The sequence below is a fragment of the Clarias gariepinus genome, chromosome 12, assembly GCF_024256425.1.
Source record: "Clarias gariepinus isolate MV-2021 ecotype Netherlands chromosome 12, CGAR_prim_01v2, whole genome shotgun sequence".
NCBI lineage: Eukaryota > Metazoa > Chordata > Actinopteri > Siluriformes > Clariidae > Clarias > Clarias gariepinus.
Window position 1 is genome coordinate 7351496 of NC_071111.1, and position 23491 is coordinate 7374986.

At 39.9% G+C, this 23491-nt stretch overlaps 1 protein-coding gene across 1 annotated transcript in view; it reads right to left on the reverse strand.

Moving 5' to 3' along the window:
* exoc4 (exocyst complex component 4) overlaps positions 1-23491 on the reverse strand; it is a 163617-nt gene that overhangs the window by 98320 nt on the left and 41806 nt on the right. Inside the window, exon 10 of the mRNA XM_053508669.1 lies at positions 2824-2920. Within this exon, the coding sequence (XP_053364644.1) occupies positions 2824-2920 (97 nt within the window). The remainder of the gene's footprint in view (positions 1-2823; positions 2921-23491) is intronic.

The following is a 23491-nucleotide window of genomic DNA, read 5'->3' on the forward strand; positions in this document are numbered from 1 at the left end:
ATCAGTCCGGTACCACGTCCCTGCCAGTCGTAATCACTGCTGATCAGGAATTCAGGAGAGTGGAGAGAGATTACGCCGAGCCACACAGTCACACCCCCCACCCCCCCTTCAAAATGCCAACCTCAGTCAGGGCAAGAGGCTTTAAATACCACTCAAATGTCAGCAGGAGGCCCCACACAAGTCAAACAAAATTACCTCCTACCTGCTCCGGCTCCCCTTCGCCACACTCGCTACAGCAAGTCTCTGTGTGTGTGTGTGTGTGTGTGTGTGTGTGTGTGTGTGTGTGTGTGTGTGTGTGTGTGTGTGTGTGTGTGTGTGTGTGTGTTTGCGTGCTAGTGGGAGTTTAGTCACAAAAAAATACATCCACACAGCCATGCATGATAATCAAACAAGGCACGGAAAAACAGAAAAGATCCCCCCGCCAAACACACACACACACACACACACACACTCTAGGGACGCCTCCTCTAGGGAGTTTATCAATATCCTGCAGCTTATATTTGCCTTTTTACTATGGAGTACAAACAAAATACGTGCTATAAAATGACACCTAAAACCCAAACACACATACACGCACTCACAGCGTAAAAGTCGATCGATCTGCATGGAGAGATCTGATACTCTGATAAGTGTTTTTTTGGACTTCCCGATGTACTCGAGATACCGGGGGAAGAGCTAATATATTAGAGTGTAAAGTTGGGGTGAGTGTGTGAAGTTGCCCAGAGGGGGGATTGATTATCTGCAAAGCTGGCAAGTCCCTCTCCGTCTGACACGCGGCGCTAAGTTGATGACGCCGATCGACGGCCAGAATTGCGAAGAGAATTGTTTTATGACTGCCTAATATCGATTGACAACAGCGTGTAGTATAAAAGGAAGGAAATGTAAAATTCCAGGCCAGTCCCGGTCTTGATCAAGCAACCGTGAAAAACATGTATTAATTATAAATATACACACAAAATAATTGACTTAGTTTTATTATCTAATTGCTGTGGTACAAGAGGAACATAATGCCGTTATAGATCACATCTTGCTAACAGTATTTCTGCTTCGTCATGACACCCAGTGATTGATTAATTTTTTATAAGAGCACACCCCAAGTGTTTTATCCTTTCCTTGATAACTGCCTAACGACCCGTCATCCATCAACGCACAGAGAGGACGTGCATCAGCGCACTGTACTGTACTGGCACTGAGCGAGTACAATGAACGTGCTCTGGTACAAACTACTAAGTCACAGCCAAAAAGCGAACACCACGAGCACTTAAGCATTACAAGATCCACCACTCTCTAAGGCTTCGGTCTATTATAATATTATAACGTCATAAAGTCAATCTTTGTCCTAGTAGTCCTGCTTTCAGGGAACCAAACTAGTGACAGATCGTGATCAGGACTATAGGAAAGACATCTTCTCTGAATCAAGACAGTTCTCTGTTTAACTTAAAATGTTAATCTGTCCTGTCCCAGCTAGCTGGCTAATTAGATCAGCTAGTTAGCTAGTTTTTTTTTTGTTTTTTGTTAATTTATGTTGTCATGTCAATCTGTTTTATCTCAGCTAGCCAGCTAATTAGGTTTCTTAGTTAGTCAGTTAGTTTCTGTTCATTTATTTTGTTAATTTATGTGGCATGTAGCACCTTGACTCTGGAGGAATGTTGTTTCCTTTCACTGTGTACTAACTGTATATGGTTAAAGTGACAATAAAAGCCTACGTGACTTGACTTAGTCCGAAGTTTAGTCGTCAGCTCTTCACTGTAAAGAGCGCTGTTGATTGTTGCACCTTTTTCCTGGTGATGTTCCAATACTTCTGGCCCTTGAGATGAGAATCCCAGAAAATTGAAAACATTGATGTATTTTCCAGCTGGTGGTTTTGACTTTTGAACTTCTCCTCGGCCGGTGATTGAGGATGTTTCCGTTCCATATTCTGCCGTTTACTCTCAGGCTCGTAGTGATGAATCTGTGTCTCGTCACCGGTAATTATTCTCTTTAGGAAGCTTTCACCTTTCTTACAGTATCGAAAGTGTTATCAAAATCTCCAAATTATGTTTGCAGGAATCTAAACGCTTCTCTTTATGCTTGTCCATAAGTTGGTTTAGCACCAGGTACACCCTCAGATCACAAAAAAAATAATAATTATTAAATTACTGCACACTGCTCATCTTTCATTCTAATCACAAGTGGGGAGGCCATTTTTTGTCAACACTGCAGAAAAGCGCTGATAAGACAGTGCGACTAACAGGAGGTTTAATATAACCGAAGTGAGGATAATTTTTGACTCACCCTGGATATTTTTTCCTGTGGAGAAGACGTGGTATTTCTGCGCATCATTCTGTAGGGCAGCTTCAATTTTAAATAAGATCTTCAACAACAATCTTGAGTCAGGTTAGTGCAGCACTTTGTGAGACAATCAGAACTTTTTTTTTTTTTTTTTAGCTCGACCTGTATAGTCGTATACACAGGGATTCCCGGCAGACGTAAGAGGAGGAAATAAATAAAATGGAGCACAACTTAAATCTAATTAATGGCATTCTGACTACTGGGCAACGCAGTCACGTACCAGCCTGGCTGCGCACGGTTTGGTTACGTCTCCGTAATGCGCGGTAACACGAGAAGGCATTAGCGGGGACAGATCGGATGACGGGGCAGATTGGAAAATTGAACGGAAAAAATGGACGTGGAGGGAACGGTAAATGGGATTCTTCGACCGACGCCGTCATGGGAAAGTAAAAACCGGAAAATCCCAGCCTGCTGCCTGGTAACGCCATCGCAACCAGGGAGGACAAAATGATGAGAAGATAAACAAACAAGGGTGTGTTTACTGAAGCCTACCTGAGCAAAGGCTGGAAAATGACGGTGATGTTCCTGGCCCCGGGCTTACACAGGAACTTGGTCTCTCCTCCTTCGATCAGGTTATCGTCAGCTCCTCCTGTACAGGATGAGGAAGAACTGATTAGTGACTAATGAAAAACTAGTGAAAAACTGAGGAATTCACCATTATGAGTTCATACAGAAAAAGTCAGTCGATGCAATTTTTGTTGAAGTCTACCCTCTGGATGGTAGAGTGCACAGCTTACTCGTTAGATAAAGATTGAACTATTTGTCATATGTATCTTACAGCAAAGTGAAATGATTTCCTAACATATCCCAGTCCAGGATACAGCACCCCAAGTAGCATACAGGGTTGAGAGCCTTGCTCACAGACTCGACAGTGGCAGTTTGGCCATGCTGGGTCTTAAACCGCCAACCTTATTGTCAGTAACCAAGAGCCTTAACCGCTTGAGCCACCACTGCCCCTTGATGCATTGCTTACCCCTGCCTTTTTCCTCATCCTGTGCTGTAATTGGCCTTTTAAGCTGTCAGTCAAACTGAAGGTCTGTTATCATTTTATGTGTAACTGTTAATGTACTAACTGTGTTCGTAAGAGTGCTTTTTTATTTTTATTTTATTAAAATTGATCACCAGTTTCCTTCTTTGTGGTCAAAAAAACACACAAAAAAAGGACTTTTTAATAAAGTTATAAATAGTAATATTACATTTAACTGCCTCAGCACACATGCGCACACAATGAGCATTATGTGACTCCACCCCTCCAGAGCACAGAAGGTTCTTGTTGATGCGTAGTCAGTCCTTTTATTTTCCTTCTTTTTATTTCTACCTATTTTTCTTAACAATGGATTCTCCTCATAGATTGTCTAAAAAATTTGATCAACCATAAACAAACCCCATGGACTTTAAGAGCTTTAGCTTCTAAAAGTGCTTCCAATGTTTAAAAATAAAACATAATAATCCTTCGTGTTGTTATAAAAGCATAAAAAATAAAGATTTACAGACGTAATAAAAAATAAATAATTAAATAAAATCCCTGTTTGCAAAAATGTATCCCGAAGAGCGTCTATATATACACACACGTGTATTATTGTGTTGTACACATGTATGTGTGAGTGTGTGGGCCCGTGAGACTGTGTGCACACCCAGCATTAACAGGGTTAATAAGAAAATCATGGCTGTGTAAGTCAGTCATCTAGACAGCGGGTTTGGAGAAAGCAGGCGAGTTTGCTGCAGTGCTTATTACCTCCACTCATCCGCACGATCGATATCATTGACTCACAGGGGATCGCGTGGGGCGTCAATAAAAAAAATATATAAAATAAATAAATAAATCCCCAGCGACAGGGAGCATGTGTGTGTGTGTGTGTGTGTGTGTGGACCAGAGGCTCACTGGTTATAAATAACAACACCCTGTCGTCTCTTCTCTCACACTCGCTCAGTGTTATTCACGGAGCTGAGGAGAACAATTTAAAGAACGGTCCTGCTCTGAATCAAGATAACAAGAGACGCTGTCCCACATACCAACGATCATGTGAATTTTCACAGACATGATGTATCTGGTGATGAACATAAAAAACAAAGATGGTTAAAAAAAATAATAATAAATGTGGTGGAAAGTTGAAAAACATTATTAAGTTGGTTGTTGGCGTGTGCCAGATGGTTGCTATAGCGTTGCTACATGATTGCCAGGATGTTGCAGTGGTGTTTCATCTGGTTACTATGGAATGCCATACAGATGATAAGGTATGCCTAGGTGGTTGCTATGTTATCCAAATTGGTTGCTAAATAGCAGTTATTAGCAAACATGTTATGGCATTTCAGCTGATAGATCGGAAGTCTCTAGGTGGTTGCTATGGTATCCCAGGATGTAGAAAGAGACATGGTTAGGGTGTTATCCCTGTAGGTTTATACTAGGGAGCTTGTGGCTGGCTGTTATTATATAACAAACTGGTTTCTATGGTATTCCAGATGGATGCTATGCAGTTCCAGTTTCAGCTGGTGGAAAGAAAGTTGCTAGATGGTTGCTATGCTGTCTCCGGTGGTTGCTATGGTATATTATTTCAGGGTTTGTCTGTGGTTCACTTTCCGAGGTTGTTGTTAAGTTGTTGCTGTGGTATCAGAGGGGAAAGCCAGAGACTTGCTATGCAGTTGTAAATGTTATCCTAATGGAGTTTCTGGCTATTATGATACTACAAACTGGTTGCTAACATTTTGCCACACTGTTCCAGTGGTATTCGTGTTGGTTGCGATGCAGCTCTAGCTGTTTAAAGTGAGGTTGCTAGGCAGCTGCTCTGTTGTGTCAGGTGGTTACTAGGGTGTAGCTACCGTATGTTGAGGCTACAAAAAAAAACCTGTTGCAACTCGAGTTGAAGGAAAGTTGCTAGGTGGTTGCTATATGTTTCTCTGATAGTTTCTAGGATGGTGCAATGATCTTCCAGATGGTTGGTTGATATGCAACTTTAGTTGCTAGATGGCTGCTATTTTGTCTGCGGTGGTTGCTAGGGTGTTGTTATGGTATTCCAGGGTCCGACTCTATGCGGAGGCTCCATCATGTTGCTTAGCAACCACCTCCAGATGGTTGCTATGCAATTTTACCCATATAAAGTAAAACTGATAGGTGGCTATAATGTTGTCGCAGGTGGTTGCTAGGTTGTTGCTATGGTTTTCCAGATCTACACTATGTACCTCTAGCTGGGTGAAAGAAAGTTGCTAGGTTACTGCAATGTTGTGTCTGGTGGCTGCTATGGTGATGCTATGGTTTTCTGGTTTCCCAGATCTTTACTATGTGAACATCTTGCTAGTTGAATGAAAGTTGCTAGGTGGCTACAATTCTGTCTGAGGTGGTTGCAATAGTGTTTCAGATGTTTATTATGTAACTCTAGATGGTTGAAGAAAAGTTGCTTACCACTAGGTGGCTATAATGCTGTCTGGGGTGGTTGCTAGGGTGTTGCTAACATCTGTGGAGAATGTGGTATCCCTGGTTGCTATGGTGTTGTGAAGAAGTTGTGACGGTATTATAAGATTTAGCTAACGTCTATTTAAGTGGTTCCTACTCAATTAGTAGCTGGTTGTTATGATACAGTTGCTGAGGGTGTTGCTAGGTGGTTGTTACAGTATTCCTGGTAGTTTTTAACAGTATAATCATTATGTTTATTACCTTAGTCTACTATTTGACAATTTAAATTCTTACACATTAAAAAAAAAAAGATTAAATGACAATTTTTTTAAATGGGTTTAATCTAAGAGTGCACAAACTTTTACACACCATGTTTCGTGTATGTGTGTAAGATTCCATTCACAGTTAATGCTGAATTATTAACAGAAGCATAATCATAAGAATACCAACGGAGCTAAAACCCTCAACATCACTTCAGCGTTCATATTCATACAGGAGCATAAAGTTCCTGATAGTCCTCTCTCTCTCACACACACACGACTGAAATGTATGAAACTTCTTTTTATCCCTCGCTTCTTTTCTCGTTTAAGCAAAGACAACAGAAGCTTTATCTTTACTAAAAGCTTTCTCGCCAAATTTCTTTTATTTCCGCGGCTTCCGTGAAATTTTATTTCTATAAAGACAATTCGGGCTGCTGAGTGGAAATGGAGCCCACGTTCAATTTTCCTTCCTCCTCCGCACTTTCCTTCTTTTTCTTTCTGATGCCAATTCAATTAAGACTTAATTACATCACCTAAACAAAGCTGCTGCCACACACCATTGGGAGGGGTGGGGGGCGGGGGACAGAGAGAGAGAGAGAGAGAGAGAGAGAGAGAGAGAGAGACAGAGACAGAGTTAGAGACAGAGCAAGAGAAAGGGAGGAAGACAGGGAAAAACAAGAAATAAAGAGGCAACTATAGAGTGAGACAGAGGGGGAAGACGAAGTGCGAGAAAAAAAGAGAGAGAAAGAAAAAGAGACAGACGAGAGAGCAGAAAGTGAGATAGAAGAGTGAAAGGCAAAGAAAGAGACAGAAAGATTGACGGTGGTGTAGGGGGGGTAAGCAAAAGAAAAAGAGCAAGGAGAGAGATGAACAGACAGACAGACAGAGGGGGAAAGATGGAAGACAGAGAGGAACATACTTGGAAACACAGAAAAGAGAAATAGCACGAGACAGAGAGAGAGAGATTACATGCACACAAAAGGGTGGAAGTTAAAGAGCAGAAGACTGATTCAGGATTGAAGCGTCTCTTTGAATTAATTTCAGTGGTGATGAGGGACAGCCAAGGAAAGGTCAGGCACTACACGACTCAGGGAGAGGGAGAGAGAGAGAGAGAGAGAGAGATGGAGTGATTGGAGTAGTAATGAAAGTATTTCCAAAAGTTTTCATGTGTAAGTTTTCAGCATTCACACACACAGGTGTAAAAAAAAAAAAAAAAAAAAAAGAAAAAAGTTCATCCCTGTCACAAACACCAAAAGAATCCTTAACATCTGTCTGAGTGTGTTTGGGGGGTCTTGTCAACATGACAGGCTTTGTTTGCTGGGCATTTGTGTATTGTGTGCGTGTGTTTGAGCCTCTCCCTTGTGGCAGTGTCTGATCTGGGATTAGAAGGGCGGGTATGTCCGCTGCGGGGGCTGTCTGAGTGTGGAAATGAAGTGTAGTGCACATAACACGGGCAAATCCAGCCCTCGCACGCTCGCCGCTTTCCCCGGCCCTCCCACGTACAATCAAGCCAGCCAGTGACTTAGTGAAATTGCATTAGCTACACTTCCCCGGGTTTGATTAGAAACGGCTTGATCTGTGATGTATTCGGCCCTGCTATGGTGGGGGGAGAAAGAGAGAGAGAGAGAGAGAGAGAGAGAGAGAGAGAGAGAGAGAGAGATGTGCGATGCCTTCAACAACACCAATTGTCCCTGTGGGCTTGGCTGCCTTTGCACTGTGTGCGTATTTGTCTTTTCTTCCTTGTAGCTGTACTGTCTGCGTATAATTTGTTAATGTTACTGGGGATGTGTAACATTTGACTTTACGGCATTGTGACACGCATACGGTGAAAAGACTGCAAACACGTGTATGCTATAGTTGTTGCCGATGTGCGCTCCAGATATCCGTGACCATATCTGCTGCAATCAACTCATAAGTCGTAACATGAGGTTACGTCATTGTCAAAGCCTTTCTCTTGTCACACAAAGTGTGAAATAATTATGGACACTATGAACATCAATAAATGAAAAATGTGAATGTAATGACTTTTATTTATTTATTTCCAGTTGGAATCTGTCTAGGCTTTTAAAATAGGAATTCCCCATTGCAGTGGGTGTTTTCTTAAATTTTTCCTAGCTGTATTTCAGAAATGTAAGGTCCCTACTTTTAATATAAACTCAGCATTTAACCTGAAGTCGGAATTGTAATTGATTTACTCATTAAGTTTTGTTATTACTGGAATGATCCGGAGATGGGTGCAGGATGTTTGTTTGTACCTATAATATTGTGGCGAACAATATTTGTATTTAGACCTTCCACTTTCTTTAAATAGAAACAAACTACAACGGCGGTAGTAGTCTAATTAAACCGAAATTTGTCCGTGTTAATAAACATGGTTTTCTTTAGTTCGGTTCGATGCTTGAGCGAATATTTCATCCTGACACACACCTCTGTTAGCCTTTCCGGACATCAAATAAATAAATGAATTAACAAATACAACAATAAGTCCACCTCCTATCCAGCATCTCCAGTCTGACGAACAATAAAGCTGGCACTTTAAAGGGGGAAAAAAGCAATTCAGCGCATTCAGGCAACACACTCCACAACCCGCAACCAGCTGCCAAGCTTACTCAGTGCAACAGAAAGGTCAACAGGTGTGCACACACAAAACAGAGCATTTGTGCGCGTGTGTGTGTGTGCGTGTATGTGTGTGTGTGTGAGAGAGATAGAGAGCAGTCAGTGCTTTTGGGCAGAAACTCACTGCTCTAATAAGACCAGGCCAGCTCAATAATTCATGGAGTCCCCGCCGTCTGGTTCCCATTCCACTGCCATGTCTTCATGTATGATTGGCTCCTAATGAGCTATGTCTATTATTCAAATTAATTGGAAGGGATAATGTTCCAGGCAGCGCCAGGCAGACACAGCGCCAAGGCCAAAGAGGAAACAGGTTGGCAATAGCTGCCGAATGATAAATAAATAAATACAAATTAATATGTAAATGCAGCCAATCGAGGTGAATGAATTATTGAGCATGGAACGTTGTAATAAAACGCCACCGGTCCAAATATGATGCAAATCAAAGCACAAGTTCTGTATGAGAGACACGTGTGTATGACTGATTCGTGTCAACTACTTCCCCGTCTGTTCTTGAATTTCTTTAGATGGCGACATGATGTCTTGTTTTTGAGCTCTTTTAACGTGCTTCACTTTGTCAGACAGGTTCTATTTAAGTGATTTATTGATTCAACAGGTCTGGCAGTAATCACACTTGGCTGTGACAAGTAAATTTTACCTAAAATTTTCCCCCAAAAAAATTGTATTAATCATTTTTAATTTACAAACAAGCGTAAAACAAAACAAGCCAGCTCTTCTGTTAAATAAATATAAACGTTTTGCCAGATGTGCAAGCACATGTTTCACTTACCTGTACTTTTTATTAAAGGATACGTTTTACTTTTACTCAACTACATCCTGCAGTAAATATCTATACTTTCTACTTCACTACATTTCTGCATATCATCATATATGTAACAGTGGTGTGTTGTATTTGAAGTGGGAGTTTTATGCGTGATTTGCTTTCCCTCCGTGAAATGCTTAACAATGTAGCGGGTGCTTGAAACCAGGAGAGAGAAAGAGAGAGAAATTCTAACTATGATTTAAGCTTATAAAAGCTCAGTACAAATAAAACTTAAGTAAATTTAACGGTGAGTACTTTTGCACTTTTACTCTGTGAGAAATGTAAATGGAGAATATTATTTCACCTGGCATATCTCCCCTTTTTTTCTTAAATACAGATTTGTGTACTTTGCGCACCACCGCTAAGTTTTGCCGGGTGTCTGTTTCACTCTATGATCAGTGTCCCTCACCATGCCTTGGTTGGAATCGTTTTACTTAGCTAAATAAAATCCTCCGTTGCCAATCAAACACTTATTCCTCTAAACGCTCCTTTCTCTAATCAGACATGTGCGGTACACACCACAGTTAAACTGCTCTTCACAGCCCTCTGATTTGATGTGTGTGTGTGTTTGAAGATGGTCTATCTGTCTCACCCACCCAGGCACGGCCATTCTACTCAGCCTCCATCCTTCCTCCCTCCATCTCATTCCTCCTCCAATCACCCCAGCACAGATTAAAGGTAAACATGTCCGTGACAGCCGCAATGACAGCCCCGCTGCTGATTAAAATTAGCACAGGTTGGGCAACACACACACACAAACACACAAATCCCTTTTCTTCAGTACTTGATTAGGTGTGTGCCCTCTGTCAAATAACAGCAAAGGCAACCCAACCTCCTATTTACATAGAAAACACCACAAAAGACTGAACAAACTGCTTCCTTTCACACTGTGAATATAAACTAGTGCGCTGACGTTGTCAGTTATTGCCTTCCTGTATCAAGATGAGTAAAAATGTTTAAGTTAAATAAACGCTAAAACACAGTTTACACATAATTAACATTTTCTAGCTCTACACACATTCAGCTGTAGTCTACCAACAAAACATAACTAAACTTCTGATTGTTATAATAGAAAAAATAAATAAATAAATAAAATTTATAAAAAGGTTAAACAACTAGTAGTATACATCTAAGCTTTTTTAAAAATCCTACTGTGTAAATTTGGTCCAATTTCTATGAACAGTTTTAGAAGGAGTTGCGAATAGCAGATTTGACCCCCCCACCCCCCACCCTTTTATTTTACGGCTTAAAATTTATATTTCTTTAAAAAAAAATCTAAGTTTTTTGAAAATTAATTAGCTGCTGCTTCGGTTCTGTAAAGGTTTGGTTAAATTCCCATGAAAGGTTAGAAACGAGTCATCGATAGAAGAAAAGAGTGACGTCGTCTGATGTCTCATAAACTGACGACAGATAATGACCCTTAAGACCCTTAAGTATTGCCAATACTTTGCCGGAAGGCGACACAAGAAAACGCCCAATGTTTAATAATACACAGATTTCGGTCCAAAATTGGTTGCTTTTTGGTTTCACAATGCATCTAATAAAAAAAAAAATTAAGAAGGGTATGAATAGTTTTGTATTTGTAACTTTTACAAATCGTGTTCGAAAATGACAAAATTTACATGGGCACAGAGAACACTCACCTGGTGCTCAATGGAGCTCTGAATCACATCTGATTTGATTCTAGAAGTTTATTGTCTGATTTGTCTCAAGCAGCTGTATTTCTTACAGGTTTTATAAAAATTACTAAAAGTTTGCAATAATCACTGAAATGTTGCCAAAAGTATTCACTCACTTGTCTTCACATGCATATGAACTTGAGTAACATCTGCTTCTTAAGCCATAGGGTTTAATATGATGTTGGCCACGCCCCTTTGCAGCTCTAACAGCTTCAACTCTTCAGTTGAAGCTCAACTCTTTCCACAAGGTTTAGGAAATTTTCATCATTCTTCCAGGAGCGTATTTGTGAGGTCAGACAGTGATGTTGGACGAGAAGAACTGTCTCGCAGTCTCTGCTCTAATTCATCCCAAAGGTGTTCTATCGGGTTGAGATCAGGACTATGTAAAGATCAGTTAAGTTTTTTCACACCAAACTCTCTCATCCATGTCTTCAGGTTGGAACAGGAAGGGGTTGTCCACAAACTGTTCACACAAAATTGGGAGAATGAAATTGTCCAAAATGTCTCAGTAGGCTGAAGCAGTCCAGTGAAAGGAACTTAGAGGACGAGCCCAACTCCTAAAAACAACCCCACATCATAATCCCTCCACCAAACTTTACACTTGGCACAAAGTACCATTCTCCTGGCAACCGCCAAACCAAGACTCGTCAGTCAGATTTCCAGACAAACAGATGTGATTCGTCACTACAGAGAACACGTCTCCACCGCTCTAGAAGCCAGTGGTGCCGTGCTTTACACCACTGCATCTGATTCTTTGCATTGCGCTCAGATGCGGCTGCAAACCCATTCCACAAAGCTACGCACTGTTCCTGAGCTAATCTAAAGGCCACATGAAGTTTGGAGGTCTGTAGCCTTGACTCTGTAAAATTAAGGCGTATATATGATCATGTAACTATACAAACAGCAATCGATTCGTGTTTAAAGGCAACACACATGGAGACATAGCGCGAAAAATCCATTTACAAAGTTTCAGATTTAATGTGGATGTACATGATAAACCCAATTTCTGCCAAATCAGCACAGGCCAGTCTGTTATAATGAAACATTATGGCTTATCGTTATCGTTTTTATCCATATTTTATTACATTATTTAGTATGTCTGTTACCATATGCAATAATAAAATCCCATTATGACAGTTCCGTCCATATCACGCCATCAAACCCCTGATCCCCTGGTTAAGAAATCATGAAGACCTCGTCAGTGAAAGAACAGGTGCTCCATCCAATCTGCAGCTGACACACAGTTTTTGTTTTGTTTTTTTGTTTCCCTCCATATTTACACCATCCGTCAATGCTCGCGGTGTTATTACCTCCTCAGTCCATTTCTGACCATCACGTACGGTCATCATTTCAGAGCTCAGCTAATTCAATCGACTCTCTGTGATGAGATCTTTCTCTGGATTTTGATAGCTGTGTTCGGCATCATTTATAAAGAGAAAAGAAAAAAAAACTAAACGCAGCAAACGCGATCAAAGCCGTAATGCTGTCGAGGTAATCATCAGCTGCGATAAAATTACAGCCGAACAAATGGAGCGAGGAACATCCGACAGGGCCGCTCGCCATCTGCTGACGCCGTCACTGACAGTGTGAGATCTCCGAATCGAGATGCACATATGCCTCGACTCAGTTTTCTTACATTTTTACGGTTTTGATCAGGTTTCTCGATTCTGGGGAAATAAACACTTCTGCCTTCTAAAAGGTTCCTCAAATGCACCTGCTTTATCACAATCTCTCTGTTTTCAGGCTGTAAGCAACTCTATAATTATAAAATCAGCTTAAATAAAAGTATTTGAGATGAAAAAGATCACTCGCTGCTTTATAAAACCTTTATAACATGTGTTTGCTTTAGCTCTTGCATGGACTAAAGCCTTGCTCAGAGCACAGCATAAATTCATAGCCATTAAAGCTGCAGTATGTAAGATCTAAAACTATTCCTAGAACTATAATAGTCATATAATTATTAAATAAAACTAAAAATAACATAAGCTGTAATTCGTTTAATAATAAATACAGACGAATAATATAACAAACATCCAAATCTGGCGAGTTTAGGCCACTTGTTGAATTTTCTGGCCATGAAATAAGCTGAAAAAAGGTATAACAGCGGCATGTGTGTTCGGCTGAAGGGAACGTACAGGAAGTTAGCTTTGCCAAGTGCACCTCTTTGCAAAATAAAAATTTCATTTGTTGGCGTTTTCTTGATGGGGAAAACTGGGCGAGGTCAAGCCAAAAAAAAAAAAAAAAAAAAAACAGGAGATGATAGGGGCTTATCAGATGGACTTTTGGTTCTGTAGCTAGAACTATCTCAGACTTGGGTAAAGAAGACTTCTTGTTTTTTCTTCATTGCAGTACTCTTTGCAGGCAGCAGAGGGCTCTATACATAAACACCTAACCATTAAAAGCGCGACCACCTCATCTTTTGAGAGCCACTAATAATAAACCTCCTATCATCATAAGTCAGTGCATGGGTTAGTGCAGAACTGACTTGTGTGTGTGTGTGCGCGTGTTTTTATTTCACATTAAAGGTGGAAATGAGAATTTAAAAACGCTCTCCCACCCGCCTCTGATGCGAGTTACCTGAAGACTTGTTGCGAACAGCATGATGACTCCATAGTAAGCTCGTGTAAAGAGGATGTTTCGGAGCGTGAGTGTGTGCCAGTGTGTTGTTTAAGAGTGGGCACATTTATGAAAGTCAATCAGCAGCCATTGTATCCTGCAAAATCTTCACGAGTCTCTGCCACACCTCCTTCCCGAGGCAAACCGGTGACCCTTTCTTCTTTTCTCATTTTACCGTGCTCGTCACTGGCCCCTCAAAAGCGTCGTGATTGAGTCATTTACGCCAACAATTACCGTCTAACAATGCTTTCTTGTCCTGCTCTCCTTTCTATTGCTCTTTTTCTCAGAAAGGCTTGATTGCACACTGTCTCCAGCCTTCATCAACAGATAGAGGAGGCTGGGAAACATCGATGCGTCAATCCCGAGGCCAACTGTTGGAAGATGTGGATCAATCAAATCTCAAACAAAAGGTAGAATGAAAGAGAGAGAGAGAAAAAGAGAGAGAGAGAGAGAGAGAGAGAGGGAAACAAGTTTAAAGCCTTGCTTTTTTTTGCAGGCGATCCAGGTATCATGGAGCAGCTGCAGAGGCAAAAGACACACCAAGAGACTAAAATACACCACAAACAAAGCTGATATTTTCAGTCTAATTAACTCTTAAACAAAGAAAAGATCGCCCCCGGTGGCACACAGGTGCTTGCATAAACACAGTGTCCGAGAGCCAACAATGCACTCTGTTCTCTTACAAACAATCTCCGCTGAGCCAAGACACATCAACATCAGCCAGACGGCCAATCATGATTTAAGGGCACAGAGGAAACCAGGGGGGAGGATGTAAATAAAGTGGTATGTGACTCTCTCCATCTGTACAGACTGCTCTCTCTTTACCTTCTTTACACCCTGCAACAATCCAGAATATCAAAGGCAGCTTCCACCTGCTACACCGGCAAAATCTTGGCATCTACAGCCTCTGGGGAAAGGGCTTAACTGAGCCAAGGACTGAGCGCACAGCATCTCTTCAGGTCTAGTCAGACTGCTCCATGCGACAAGCACCAGCACTGCATTCTACACTACAATGAGGTTAAAGTGCGTGAGACAGTTTAGTGAGACGGTTTGAGTTAAGATGGTTAAAGTGCTCACATTGGCATAAAAATGTCCAGCTTCAACAAACTTTAACAAACAATCTGAGGAAATGGGTGCAAAAATAAAGAGAAGGTTAACCAAAGAGATCATGAGCTCGAGTCCATGACAGCAAAATTGGCAGAGTATGTAAGCAAATAGGTAAGTAATTAACTAAGTAGGTATGTCGATAGGTAAGTAACTTTGTAAGGAGGTAGGCAAGTAATTAAATAGGTAAGTAAGTAAGTAAGTAGGTAGGTAAGTACTGTAAGTAATAAGCTAAGTAAGCAAGTAAGCTAAGTAAGCTAAGTAAGCAAGTAGGTAGGTAGGTAGGTAAGTAAGTAAATAAGCAGGTAAATAAGAAGGTTGGTAAGTAGGTATGTAAGTAAGAAGCTAAGTAAGAAGTTAAGTAAGCAAGCAAGCAAGCAGATAGGTAGGTAGATAAGTAAGTAAGTAGGTAGGTAGGCAGGTAATTAGGTAAGTAAGCAAGCATGTAGGTAGATAAGTAAGTAGATAGGAAGGTAAGTAAGTGAGTAGGTAGGAAGGTAAGTAAGTGAGTAGGTAGGAAGGTAAGAAAGTAAGTAAGTAAGTAAGGTAGGTAGGTAGGAAGGGAAGTAAGTAAGTAAGTAAGTAAATAAGTAAGTAAGTATTAAGTAAATATGTAAATAAGTAAGTAAGTACATACTGTAGGTAGGTAGGTAAGTAGGGAAATAAGGTAAGTAAGTAAGAAGGCAAGTAGGTAAATAAGCAAACAAGTGATACATAAGCAATTAAGTAGATAGATAGATAGATAGATAGATAGATAGATAGATAGATAGATAGATAGATAGATAGACAGATAGATCAATAGATAGATATACAATATACAAAGTAGAATACTTAAATATACTGTATGAAAAAGAATAAGGTGAATATGTCCCAAATAAAGGTGAATGGGGATGTACTGTATAATCAGTTGATTGACTGTTGCGTAATGGAGATGTGCAAAAACTGAGATAATGAAGGTCAGTGTAGATTGAGGTACATGAAGAGTGGTAGAAGTCTGCTGTAAAAGCAGAGCTACATGAATAACCAAGTGTCTGAGGGACGTCCCCAGGCAGCGTAAAGAAGTGTTGAAACAGGGTACAGCCCAGGAACAGAGCATTTCCTGAGTGTGTCAGTAGAGCAGCTCTGTAATAAAAGTCTGTCACTGAACGTGCTCTTCTGTTTGGGAAAAAGCTCCATACAGTGGGTGATTGTGTTGGACATGATGGACAGAACTTTGTTCGAAGTTCTAATTCCAGCAGCAGCTCCGACAAGTCCAGCTTAAAGCCAGGCTCGATGTGCTGAGGGTATTAGAGTGGAGCATGAGGAGCAGGTGGAAATGATGAGCTGGCTTCACAAGACAGGAATGACTGAGTCTAGGTATGGATACAAGTAAAAATATTTTAAACTTTTAAAAGGATGAACTGAAAATCTGTGAAAACTGAAATAAGCTGTAACTTTCACTTACAATGAAAGTTTGAAATAAACCTAATTTTAATCTCATATTGTTCAAAAAACAATAAATATTTGAATACTATGAATTCCGTGGTGCATTAATTTAAACCGGACAGCCTTCCTAAACATTTAAATATAGACTTGAAATTTTATTCAAGCCGAATCAAAGTGCTTTCACTTGTCAGGTCCTGCTGCTCACTTCAAACTCCATTTTCTTTTCCGCAGACTTTAACGTATCACACAGATATCCTACATTACTCTCTGAACAGATAACCCTCGCAATCTGACCTGCATGAGTTAAAAGTACAGCATCTTCTTCCTTACAGAGTACCACATAAGAGTAATGCTGTGAATCGAGAAGTTAGTATTGGGTTGTCTCCTTTGTTTGCAATCTGTGCCATTCCTGTTAATCCTGCTGAGCCACAACAGAACAAATATCGATGGAGGAAGAAAGCGAATGAAGATGAAGGGAGCGAGGAAGAGCGTGAACTCGGGGTCGGTGACGAAAGACGAGTCTCTGAAGAGAATAAGCGGTCGTACATTTTTAACTCTGTGCGGCCGCTTAATTCTCATGCAATTATTGACTTTTTCTGCAGACAAAGTTCAATTTCATTTCAGGCAGCGATTATTTATATAATAAATCATAATCGTGAGGTTAGCGCAAGTCAGGTATCGATCCACTCGTTCCCAGCTGATATGGTGGGGTGGTTGTTTTTTTTTTCTTTTTCTCCCAGGTTACACGCACAGTGTGAAAATGATCATGCGCTCGATACCAGCTTGTATCAGCTCTAATGTATGTTTCTTTTATAGTCTATAGGGAGGGACGGAGTATCTGAGCACCGAGGCTGCATTGTATAGTGCTCACAAGTCAGACGTTTATTATAAGGAGTACATGAACACCTACTGTACGGCAAATCAATATTGGCTTAATGATATGCACAATACACACATTAGGCACAAGTCAAAAAATAATAATAATAATAATAAACAAGCAATTACAGTTAAATGACTCTCCATTTTCAGTATTGAAAATTACTTGTTACCAGATTCTGATACAGGGCCACGATTTAAAACACTCTTAACTTAAGTAAAACACTTTATTGGCGCAAACGATTTTAAACTGGCTGTACGTCTGTGAATGACGATCCAGGCTGTGGTGGCTTGAGCACACTGCAGTTGTTCACGTGAAAATTCAGCAAGTGGAATGCCTGATCATTAAGAGGAAGGGGTAAAAAAAAAAACGGCAGAAAACTTGTCGCCAACTTGCGAAAGAGACGCATCTGTCTATTTGAACTGTGTGAACACATCATTCACCAACACCACTTGCACATTACAGGAACTCGGCTGGGAGATATCGCCACATCCTCACTATGGTCCTGACATTCGCTTCAAGACATTTCTACATGTTTAGGACATTAAAGGGGTTCCTGAGAGGCCGGGGTTTTTAAACTTAAACTTAACTGCAATAGTGTAGCAAAAGATTATATCGAGAAATAAAGGGAGTTTTTACTCTCAGAACCGTGTCCAATCAAAAGTCCCGCTTTGACTTAAACAGCGCACTTACCGATGAAATCAATGGGTCAGCTTTTGTTTTACAATCGCTTTACAAACTAAAATTGACAAATTCCTTAAAATCATACCACAAATTTTGCATTATACGCAGCTTGTGCTACACTGCTACCTGCTGGACTGGAGTGTGGAGCCAAAGTGTGTCGGGTAGAAATAATCGTCGCTTTTTGATTCGTACACATTTTACCCATTTCATACTCATTTCCATAAGTTTCGTTTGTTTCTGTAAAGATGCTTTGTGATGCTAAAAGCGCTACACAAATAAAGTAAAACTGAATCAAATAATGCTTTGTACGAGACATGACATTTAAACAACAGTCAACACAAGTTATCCAGCATTTCAGTGTTTATTAAATCCTTTCAGCATATGCGAAATAAAGCAGCTTGAAACTAATCAGACAGAAAATATTAGTTCTATGGAATCAACTAAAAAAATTGCAATGCATAAAACATTATATATATATATAATTAAAAATGAGTCTTTTTATGATACATAGCTCTATTCACAACACACCAGGAAATGTTCAATAGAATATTCTTAAGCGTTTCTATTATCATAAATAAAGAGAAGTGTAAAGACAGCTACCCTGTATGCTCTTTCTAATCTCTCTTCCATCACACACACACACACACACACACCTTTTCACCACTGAGACACTTTTCCATTTGCACCTCTCCTGCTCCGTTGTGCTTCAAAAGACTGACAGGAAACATGGCTCGCTCTCCTGCGGACCGTTCTCTCGACCCGCCGAACACAATCTCGCCTCTCTCCGGGCAAACGGAGCTATTATGCATAAACAAGCTTGCTAATGCGGAGTTCTCACTCGGCTTTGTTGTGTTTAACCCTCTCTCGGGCCTGAAGCGTAAACTTAATTTATAACCGGCATCTGGAGGAAAGCAGGGAATATCAATGTTGTGTGTCTGGTACGCAATCTGGCTGGATGAATTCTGGATTCCGATTGGTCCCGTTTCCTTCAATATCTGGTTTATGACATATGAGGAGCGTGTAGGCACCGTGACGCTCTCCAGCCCTCTCCGTTTCTTCATCATGCGTGGCGCTTCCATTTTCTCATTAGTAGAAATGAGATCTCAGTCGGGTTCGGAGTGCCGGATCCGGGGTACGATGAGGGGCGCAGACGGGAGGAACGGGCGCAGATGTGCCCACAAGTTGAGCGGTAACGAACCCTTTTGGATGGGAGTTGCGGATTAATTGAACTGTATGAGTCATGCTTGAGCTGAGAAGGTAGTAATTAAGCGTCAGAGGCTTGTGTGTGTTTTCGTAATAGCTACGACAGTGATGCCTTCACACTGTCCCATGGGGTGGGGTGGAGGTGGGGGCGCAAGAAAGCGAAAGACGAGAGTGAGAGAGAGAAGAATAGAAGTGGAGAGAGTGATGTGACACACACACACACACAAACCTAAAGCCAGACAGGAACTGATTAAATTTTGCATTATTCAAGATGTTGATCCTAAGATGTGTAGATTGAACTCCATCACAGGAGCTGATGCACCAAATACAACATTTTTCAATTACACTGTATAACAAAGACAACGGCTCTACCATCTGCTGTGTCCATGGGACATCAGGAATTTCCACATCCCAGACCAGTGTTGGAAAATGATCCACACCTCAAAAAGACGCTGTAGTGCCTGACATGAAGCGATCTATTAATATGTTCTCCCTATCAATAATAATAATAATAATAATAATAATAACCCTAACGATGGTGTGCTCAGAACAGACTGACCCGATCGGTCAAAACGTGACTAAACGTGAATAAATATATCCATTATCTGGAAGACATTAGTTGAGTTCTTGATAGAGAAACCTGCATTCATTCCTGATCTGTAAATTCCAGGAGAACAAACAACTCTCTTACACCTGGGCTTACTTCAGACACATCTTACCAATCATAGACCAGACTGAATTGCTGTAACCGATCACAATTCAGAAAGCAAGATTTATCAGAGAACATCATAAACCTGACCCAACCCAAAAGGAAATGGAGGGGGAAAAAATTGTTCTTCTAAGCAGAGACGCCACACGCTTGAACAAGCTGGTTAGAAGAAGAGCAGAACCTGTAGTTGGCTTTAGTGCTGGACTGGAAAGGAGAACATTGAACCAAATGCGGTCCAACCACCCAGTGTGGCGGACTTCTATCACAGAGCTCCACTATGCATGATGGGTTTATCACTCACCCTCCTTTACCCCATTGCTGAATTGAAAATTGAAAATTTGAATTTGATTTTTGAATTTGCTCTGGAATGGGGTAAATCTGGACTCGTCAGACCACATGACCTTTTTCCAATCACTTCAAAGTCCAATCTGTATTCTCCATAGCAAACTGGAGAATTCTGTTCTGTCCCTTATTTTCAATATTAAAAACTTTTAATTTCTCCTGTTGTTTTTATTATGATTTAAATAATTGAGACACTGATCTCCCACTCAGATTATATTGTGTTTTGTCTTCTCTTATTCATTCCTGTAGAAGCATTGGTCACCTCCCAAATGTGTACCATGTGTTGTTGGTTTTTTTTTTTGCTGTGTGCCCTACACAATGCAAATGCAACCACAATGCCTTTTGTGTTACTTTCCATGCTACCAGATGGCCGAAATTGATTGACTGATTAAGTGAGTGAGTACCTATCTATCTATCTATCTATCTATCTATCTATCTATCTATCTATCTATCTAATCACTGAGAATGTAAACACACATTACCGTCCATATTTAGAGCCAAGATGAAATCTCTTATCTTTTGTGTTACTATCCATGCTACCAGATGGCTGAAATTGATTGACTGATTAAGTGAGTGAGTACCTATCTATCTATCTATCTATCTATCTATCTATCTAATCACTGAGAATGTAAACACACATTACCGTCCATATTTAGAGCCAAGATGAAATCTCTTATCTTTTGTGTTACTATCCATGCTACCAGATGGCCGAAATTGATTGATTGATTGAGTGAGTATCTATCTATCTATCTATCTATCTATCTATCTATCTATCTATCTATCTATCTATCTAATCACTGAGCATGTAAACACACATTACCGTCCATATTTAAAACCAGGATGAAATCTCTCATCTGAAAGATTTTCATCAGATTGAAGAAATATTATCTGTGTGAATATATATAATAATTACAACTTATTAATAAATATACAAGTTTTAATGCTTTATCAATTATATGCTGATATGATTTAACGTTTTTTTGCTGAGACATGTCATTTATGGTACCACATCTACTGTACATTTACTCTCCCTTTCTTCCTTACAAAAAAAAAAAAAACAGTGTGTCTTTTTATCAAGAAACCAAAAAGCATAACTTTTCTATCCTGAAGACTTTACAAAGCTGTCAAAGTGCCACAAATGTGTTCCATAAAAGTTGAACAGGCATCTACTCATCACGTGTTCACATTACACATTACATCTCAACGCACATTTTGCATACCCTGGAACTTTGACCTTTGCACCTTATTCTGCACATTGTCTTGCTCATGACTGGACATGCTTTTCCATATCCAAATGCCATTTTAATTCAATTTTATTTTAGTTTATTACTTGTACAAACTGTACATTTTTACATATAAAAAGTTTTCCCATATTATTTCTACATTTCTAAAAATAAACTAAAAAAAAACAACTCATTATATACTTTAGTTACACAACTCTTATTTTTCATTTTAGGTCATCAGCACTTCACTTTATATCATACTGTGTATGACTGTAATGTAACAAATAAAATTTTAATTTAGATCTGTTAGAAGTATGTATAGATTTTTTTTTGTTAAACATGTTTGTTTTGTTTTTGTATTCTAAATATATTATCAGACAAATATTTTTTGAATCATCCCACACACAACGTTGTACATTATTAAACGTTGTACGGTAAATTTTTTTTTTTTCTTTTTTTAAACAATAAATGTAGGGTTTTTTATTTACTTGAAACATCAACATCGTCACAGACTTTTTGGTTTGTATCTGCAGCTCTTAGCTTCCTTTACAGAAAGGCTCCAACAGACAAACCTTGCTGATTCATGTGTGCTAAATTACAGCAATTTATTTATTTTATTTTGTTTTTTTAAACACTGTTCGACTCTGCTTCAGTATTTACCCGAGTAAATTTGGCGGTTTGGTCAGCTGAAATACTTTGCACTTGATGCCAGCTTAAACCGTTGCCAAAGCGTCATTTGGCTAGAGCGCACACAAGGCCATTCAGAGAGCTCGGCTTTTCCACTGTGAGCTTAATTAAAGCCAGCGTGAAACACTTCTCCATCGGTCTCGATTCATATTTCTAATCTACGTCTTCAGAAACCCTTGAATGGCTCCTTATGACAGCGGGATGAAAACAATGACTTTCCACGCGTCTTCCCTACAGCTCTGGCTAAAACTTATTTCACTTTTTAAACGATTTTCAGTCCTCCAATCTTCTCCGCCTCTATTCAGCTCTCTGACTGAGGGCCAACGCTCGCTTTTGTGACGGCCTAAATGAAACAGGGGGATCTCATCTCGTTTTTATAATCCTTCAACCCACTCGACCATCCAAATATGTTTTTCTTTGTTTCACATAAAAAATAAAAAAAAAACAAAGGAGGAAAATGTGCCAGTTGTCTTGCATTAATCAGAGTGTGGTCATGACCGACACCGACCGTCATACAAAACAAGATGAAAAGGACAGAAGGAGAACCATTACCAAACTTAATCAAGCTGCAGTCAGCTTTTTATTTTAAGAAAATATAAACACTTATACCACAGAGTTATGAAATCTCAAATCTGATTGGTCCAAAGTTGTTCTACAGCTCTGCTGCTGCAAATTAAATTAGTAGCCAAAAAAAAAAGAAAATGAGGAAAAGCCACAGGTTAGAGAATGACTGAGTCTGAGATCAGGAGAACACCTGTTTCAGTTACGTTAAATATAACTTATATATTTTAATTAAAAAAAATTTAATGTTAGCAAAATGCTCTGGGGAAAGAAATAACACTCAAGAACATGCTTGCTTTAAGTATCTTACATTCGTTTTTTAATTTAAAAGTAACTCTGCTTCTTTACAGCTCATTGTCACTAATTATTTTTCTACAACGTCACCAAATGATTTTACGACATATCAAAACTTTTGGTAAAAGTAAGAAAAACCTTCTCTCTCTCTTTTTTTTTTTTTTTTTTTTTTTAAGTGAGAAGCATCTGTCTTTCACCCCTTACTGTCACTTTCTCAGGTTTCTTTTTTCTAACACCTCTCTCGCTCGTCATTTCACAGAGCTTGTGACTTTCTGCAATTGGGAGCGGGGGGACAAAAAAAAAAAAAGAAAAGAAAAAAGAACAAGCACTGCTGTCAAGCAACACGGATTGAAACTGCAAGGTCATCCTGACGTGTGTGTGTGTGTGTGCATGTGTGTGTGCGTGTGCATGTATGTGTGTGTAAGAGAGAGAGAGAGAGAGAGAAAGGTGGCTGAGGAGTCGAGACACTGCGTATGTGCACAGGGAGGGGAAAAAAAAAAGTACCGTGTCAAAGAACAAACACCAGGAATAGAAGACGCAGCGGTCCAAAGCAGATACGTATCAGAGGACAGCTTTTTCACCTTGAGGACTTTATGGTCTTCCCGTCCTCCTCTCTATGTATCCATCACCAAGGTGCACCAACACACCCTTCCTTCCCTCCCTGATCCGCGT